We start from the raw sequence: 7221 nt of genomic DNA, 5'->3' as shown, positions 1-7221 counted from the left end.
CCCACCGAGTAAAGAGAGGGATGGGCAGCACTGGGATGAACCGGATGAGAGAACCGCCTGCATTGTTCCAAGGTTTAAAAACCAGCAGGATTATGGGCAAATCAGAAGCAAAGTGTTTGCGTGGATATGTGCAGGAACGCTAGACTTTTTAGAGAGGATGCAGATGACTTTAGTTCCTCTAAGAAATGCTAATTATTTTACATGAGTGCGTTTGGAGTTGAGGGGCTTATTGAGTAGATTCTTTCTAAAAGTGACACGTATTTATTTTAAAATCCTTTTTTTTTCACCAGATAGACTGAGTTAAAGATGCTTCCCTCCCTTTAAGTAGTTGAAAACACCGCCATCTTGTGGATACTTAAAAGACTTTTACAATTTGATATTGGTTTAAAAATAGTTTCAATGACTATCACTTTCCTTTTTAAAATGAAACAAAAACGCGGCACGATGTTGATGTAATTAATTTATTTAATGCTCTTAACAGCATTAAGAGACTTTGAAACACAGCAACTAGTTCTACAGAAGACAAGAATGGGAAAATCTAGGAAAAGGAATCACATCTTTTATGTTGTCAACTCCAAGAATGCACTGCAAATATCGCTCGAATCCCAATCCAAAGCCACCATGAGGAATGGAGCCAAAACGCCTCAAATCCAAATACCTGCAATACAAACTATCAGTACAACTCTGTGACCAGAAGCTAAAATGCTTTTTCGTTTCATATTGTTTCTTTTACCAGCTGTATGCATCCTCCAATCCGACCCTGAGACAAGAATGACAGCGTTTAGTCTAAATACATTAAAAAAAATCTTTTTTACTTAATTTTCTAAATTTTTCAGTCTTGATTAAATCTCCATCTCCATTATCTTTCTCCATCTCTTGTTATTATAGCCCTTTTTATATATTTGAATACTTTATTTATCTTTAATACAGATTCACGAGAATGAACATGCCCTAAAATGTTCCATGAGAAAATAGTTTAGTGAGTTCTGAATTATAAGACTCTTAAGGTTGACAACATTCTGGACATTGGTCGACTATTTTTTTTAAAAATCTAAACGCTTACAAAAATATGAGGATAAATCAATATTTAATAAAAGCAACTAAAAACAATGCACATCCATATGACGACCATCGCCAACATATACTCTCACAGCGTGCGCTCTTACTCTTCCAGACGTGTTCTGAGCAGATCTAATCTCTCCTCTCTCAGTGAGCCCCCACAAAGCTCTCCGACTCCTGGCACAAGAAGGTCGACTGCAGCTGCCTGCACACAAGTGACAGTTGGAGGCGACTCTCGTATGCAAATCACTGATATCACAAGAAGCAGCTACGGATGTTAAATGATTGATTTCCCCAGCAAACATGAAAATGTCACGTTGTCTTACTGTATGCTCCGGATGATCCTGATTGTCCCTTGCATAAAAAGGCTTAAGCTCATAAGGGTAATCAGTGACAAAGACCGGAATATTTCCACAATGTTTCACCAGATACTTTTCATGTTCTTTCTGAAGGTCACAACCCCACTGTAGGGAAAAAAAATGAATGAATGACAAGGTTAGACAATAACACCAGAGGAATTTAATGCACGATATATGTTGAGAATAAAATGAAACTAATCCCACTTGCCTCTGTTGGAAAGACAAAATTCTGAGAGCTGCGGTTTAGGATGTCTACAGCCTCACTGTAGGTCATTCTGAGAAGGGACGGAGCCGGTATATCATTTATTCAAACGTCTGTCAAGAAGACAAACTGTATTTTTGATCTGGATTCTATTTAATACATGTTTAAATGAAGATACTTACACAGGAAATTTCGTCCTCAGCCAGTAATCTATGGAGTCCTTGCAATGAATGTATACAATGGCAAAAAGATGTAAATTCATGAAAGCAGCCAACTGGTGTAGCAGAGTTAAATGTGCCCTTTAGAACTCACCCTGTGTCCAGGACTCACATGCTTGTGAAACAAGGCCACATCCTCTGCACACTGAGCCAAGACATACTCTGTGGAAGATTTGAATATGTCCTCCATGACCTACAGAGGAGGAGCGGTTTAATGATTCAAGTTTTCCTCTGCTATCATACTATCCACAGTAACTACGGTAAAGTCACATCAGGGATTTGTTTCATTTAACAATGGATGATGTGATATTAATCCAGCCAAGATGCTCTTATCAAAAAGTTTTGAATCAGTCTTTCATTTCACTGACAGTATGGGAAAAAATATAGATATGAAATAAAACAGAACATAAAATATTATTCAGACAGTGAACCTTCTCCAAACCAGGGCTATCTACAGAACACCTGGAATCTTCGTCATCACCATTTCCTCTATTTAACTGCCTTACCATTAGTTACCCCACCAAAAAAAATTAGTGCATCTATGTGAGATTTTCTAACAGATCAACCCGTCTTTGGTCAACAGTTGGGTAATTTCACGCTGCCAGTAGTCGCAGGTATAACCTCCTTCTCAGAGGTACTTGGCTGTTTTGTCTCTCCCTTCTAAAAGGTCATCAGCGTGCTGTCATGATTGATAAAAAAAGGTGTACCGTATGGATGTGCACGCTGTACATAAACACAGTCACACATATGCACAGGTGACACCAGGATTCCCTGATGGGTGGCATTTCCTGGGCATGAGCTATTCACATATGTGCTTCCATCAGCGCACTTGCAGCTACATGTTAGAATGTTCTGATTTTAAAAAAATAGAAAAAATATTCTTAGAGATGGGTCTTGGTTGAGATCAATGGGACTACTGATCTCATGGGAGCGGGCCAAAACTTTGTTCTGTTTTGAGATCTGAGTGAGGAGCTCTCGCAGCCCTGGAGCTTCTAGAATGACAGCCTGTTGACAGCATGACAGCCCAGCCATAAAATCAGAACGTGACAGGCAAGTGCATCGACGTCGGGGTAATTTAGTGGAACGGCGAGGGACGCTTTTCACATCGCAGGTGAGACGAGACAGCTGCAGATTTCCCAGGTCAATTGCAGGGTTAATTGACCCAGGATGACAAGTTGACCCTTTCGCAGTGCCAAAAAGACCCACATCGATTTAGGGACAAGGTGGGATTCTTGTGCAGTGGGAAAGTGGCTTTACATTGCTAAACCTAGCAAAAAAATAGATTACCGGTACATTTATAGTAATAATTGCAAGTTCTTGTTTCAAAAGCTTTGTGCTTCTGTCACTGATATATTTGAGAAATAATGTGTCACTGCGTACTTCAGTGAGATCCTCTATGGACTGCGTGAAGGACAGTTCAGCCTCCACCATGTAGAACTCAGCCAGATGACGTCTGCTTTGGGAGTTCTCTGCACGGAATGTTGGTCCAAATGTATAGACTTTAGAAAAAGCCCTGCAGATAAATAGGATAATCAAAAATGTCTCAAATGTTCATGTATCCTTTTTTTATGTAAACATACATACAAAATTTACATCTTATCGCAGGATTATCACCAGAGGTGTTATCTCACCCTGACATGACTTCCAAGTGAAGCTGACCAGACACCGTCAGGAAGGCTGGGACAGAGAAGAACTTCTCATCCACATCATTTTCTGGTCTTTGTGGCTGTTTTGATATTCACACACATATATGAAGTACAGAGATTTCCAGAACACTATATTTGTCATAAATATCCTAATATAAATCTATTAAAAAACTCACTTGGACCGCAAAGAGCTCGCCTGCTCCTTCACAGTCATTTGAGGTGATGATTGGAGTGTGAATCTGAACAAAACCATTTTTCTAAACAAACCAAAAAAAACCTAGAATAAACACACCCTTCAATGATCATCAAGTGGTTACATTTTGTTAATTTTCCTACATTTTTACCTTGAAATATGAGTGAATTGCTGCGGTGGCTTCACTTCGTATCCTCAACAGGGAACTAAAGGCATTGGTTCTACACCTGAGATGAGGAAACTGGCGAATATACTCTACAGCGTGTCTCTCCTTGATCTTAAAGGGGAAATCCTGAAACCAGACAATGAAGCAAAAAAACCTGACCTTACATTTTCTACAAAGTTAGAATTAATACACATATTGCAATGACTCCTTTACACTTTGGAGCAAGATATGACTATTTTCCATACCAGAGGGTTACATTCTCCGACAACACGGATTTTGTCTGCTTCCAGTTCAACTGGCTGCTTTTGGTTGGGACTTTGCTTCAAGAGACCAGTGACTTCAACAGCACAGCCAAATGTGAGCAACCTTATTTGAGAACAACAAAAGGCTGTGAGTTATTTTGGGGGGCCAACAGATCTAAATCTAAACTATTATGTACAGGAATGAACATGTAAATACTTACGGGTCATTCAGGTCTGAACTGGCAATAATCTGCAATGACTGCAAAGAGCTCCCGTCATTCACATGAAGAAAGAGGTTTTTCTTCTGGGGTCGAACAGAGCGAACCCATCCCTACAAAGAAGTATAGGCAAGAAGAGATTATATTTTAACATGTACGATCTGCTTTATTAAAATGATCCATTAAAAAACACCGACTTATGTTTCTACTCATGTATTGCCAATAAACTGGCGATTAACTGGATTCAATGACCTCTTGCCCATTCACTGTCTATTGTAATTTGCAAGAAATAAAACAAACCAAGCAAGAATAACCGCAGGCACGTCATTCTTACCTGAATTTTTATATTAGCTCCCAAATTAGAACCTGAAATCGCTTCAGAAACTCTTAATTTCGTGGGTGTTTTTTTGCAATAATGTCGAATACATAATATTCTTCGAGAAGTGAATGATGCTAACGACAGCATTTTTGCGGTAGCCCAAGAATGTAGTTCTGCAAAACAACTATTAAAAGTGCCGAATGGAAGGGCAGTTCAAAGAAAAAGAAAAAACTGAAGAATAATTGTTCATATAAATCCGATATTGCGCTAGAATTAATCACATTTTGAAGTGACATTCACGTTGTCACTTTTCAGACTGCACTACTTCCTGTTTGGGTTTTGTCATCATGATCACGTGGACTATAATAAACCAATCAGATTTTGGACTTCTTTGGACGCCTTTAGTTGTTCTTGGGAATTGTAGTTTCTTTAAGAATGAGTGAAATGAAACCGGAGACACGTATTTTTGAACATTTTTCCATTTTAGAACTAAGTGAGCACACCAAGCGCAAAATATGTTCTTTAATGTTTTGCAGTTTGTCACGGGGAGAGCCATTTGAGTGTAAAATTCGTTTACACAAAGGCTTACGATTTGCTGCTGTAGTAAATCAGTTAATTACAGTTATGTATAAGATCACCGACATTTATTCAACTATCCTCATAGCCTATGCGTCATTAGTCACTCAGCAAACACAGAGTTAGGTATCTCCACCTCCGGCTATTTATGACACATCATTAATAATCCACTACATGATGCATTTGAAGAGCCACGGAAGCCTATTGATATTAATTATCACCAGCATAGAGCAATTATGTACGTGGTTTCATCCTAATGGTGAGTGAAATAACACTATTTTCTGAATCAGTGATAAAACCCGTGAAATATGGATGGGATTTGTAAAGGTTATGCTGTTCCATGTTTCTTTGCCTTGTATAATTACATAGAGATATTTTGAAGATTATCTATAAGTTGGAAAAATTGGAAAATAGCCCAAGTGGACACTTGTTGAAACAGGATAATGAAATGAACAATGTTCCAGTGTTTCAAGCAATAAAATTAAATGATTAAAGGTCTAATCTAGATCTAAGTTTTGTCCACTCCCTCGCAGATTTGCAATATATTTATTTTCCAGTAGATGGCGCTATATTTCTGTGACACTCTCCAGTCCTTCCAAGGCACGACGTAAAGCAGATTTATCCATTCACCCAGGCGTTACCTTAAAGGTATTTTTACATTTTCAGCCTCAAGGTATACTAAAATGGAAGAAAGGTGATATTATACTTCACTATTTTCACAACAATAAATACCTGCAATCAGCTAATTTTCAGTGAAAGTAGGCAGTTCAGGAAAACTGTAATTTCAGGTGGTAACTATCTATGACTATTTTCACACATCAGCACGAACAAGGGTGGCATCAACCTTTTTTTTTTTTGCAATAAAGCAGTTTGTGATTTTTCCTGCTTGACAGATTTAGTGCCAACATACCCGTAGCACATCACTTCCCTAGAACAAACATTCTCCCCCACACATTGCGAGACAGTGTCTGAACATAAAAAAAGGGGGGGCGGGGGCGGGATGGGGTTAAAATACTGCAGCTCTTGTGAAAGTGTTGTACAGCTAAGAGAAATACTTCAAAGAAGAATTCTATTTTATATCATAATAGATGACAAGAATTTAAATGTTGTCCCCAGGGACATACTCTTGCTTGGAGCTACTACAGGTAGAAGAGATGTTTGGCAGTGGCCTGACAACCCTACTTGTGCATAACAACTTGTTTAAATCAATACAAGATTAGTCAGCAAAACAAAGGATTTTGCTGTAAATGCTTGGCCCTCGAGGGAATCACTGGAACTCACAGGGCAAGTGCAACCTGAGCTCTTAGTGAGTATTGTCTGCTTGTGCATCGACTACAACATATGCTCATCTGCATCCCCCTTTAAAAATTCTGCATTCTAAAAAGGAAGAACACATTGATTTTATGTAACATGGCTTGTTAAAGCTGATCCTATCAATATACTGTGTGTGTGTGTGTGTGTGTGTGTGTGTGTGTGTGTGTGTGCGCGCGGGGTGTAATGTTTGAATCTGAATTAGTCCCATAGATTGACTCAGCAGTAAAAAGGCTATTTCACACAACAAATGGCTGCACCACATATTGTTGAATTAAACTAGGAAGCAGCACTCGTGCACACTACATAGTGAGCGTCAGGAACAACTGATTACTGTGCATCAGGATATCAGAACTGTACATTCAAACCCAGGAAAAAAGATGGTAAACATAAACAGCAACACAGCTTAAAATTAAACTAAAATAAATAAATGTAAACATCATAACGGTTTGTCACTTGACACCCATTTGCTGGAAACAAAGACCTGATTCTCCAGAGACGTCTAAGAACAGATAATGGAAGAAAAATAGGAGAGAGGAGGGGTAATATTAGAATATTGCACCATCCCTCAATCGCTTATCTCACAGAGGGTGATGAGATATAATCATTGTGTTAATCTCACAGTAACATTAAAGCATTCATGCTCCTCTGCACATCTTTGCTAGCCTTTGCATTGCTCTTTATTTTTAAATGTGATGTTTAGTAGTGGTAA

At 38.7% G+C, this 7221-nt stretch overlaps 1 protein-coding gene across 2 annotated transcripts; it reads right to left on the bottom strand.

Annotated features, from left to right (window-relative positions):
• Positions 1–447: 447 nt before the first annotated feature.
• Positions 448–4963, bottom strand: nars2 (asparaginyl-tRNA synthetase 2, mitochondrial). 2 transcript variants are annotated; one of them, XM_057049940.1, is made up of 14 exons: positions 4638–4963; positions 4307–4416; positions 4089–4209; positions 3829–3969; positions 3661–3741; positions 3470–3564; positions 3219–3351; positions 1933–2031; positions 1803–1840; positions 1627–1693; positions 1386–1523; positions 1167–1264; positions 734–760; positions 448–658 (listed from the first exon to the last, which is right to left on the bottom strand). In XM_057049940.1, exons 1-14 carry the CDS (start codon positions 4767–4769, stop codon positions 514–516), a joined length of 1425 nt encoding a protein of 474 aa, XP_056905920.1. In that variant the 5' UTR covers positions 4770–4963; the 3' UTR covers positions 448–513. The 2 variants fall into 2 exon arrangements, with proteins under 2 accessions (XP_056905920.1, XP_056905919.1); XM_057049939.1 differs by having other exon boundaries at positions 1167–1523.
• Positions 4964–7221: the final 2258 nt, after the last annotated feature.

The sequence above is a fragment of the Takifugu flavidus genome, chromosome 12 (assembly GCF_003711565.1).
Source record: "Takifugu flavidus isolate HTHZ2018 chromosome 12, ASM371156v2, whole genome shotgun sequence".
Lineage (NCBI taxonomy): Eukaryota > Metazoa > Chordata > Actinopteri > Tetraodontiformes > Tetraodontidae > Takifugu > Takifugu flavidus.
Note: the sequence above shows the minus strand (reverse complement) of the source record. Positions and strands in the feature narration are given on the sequence as shown.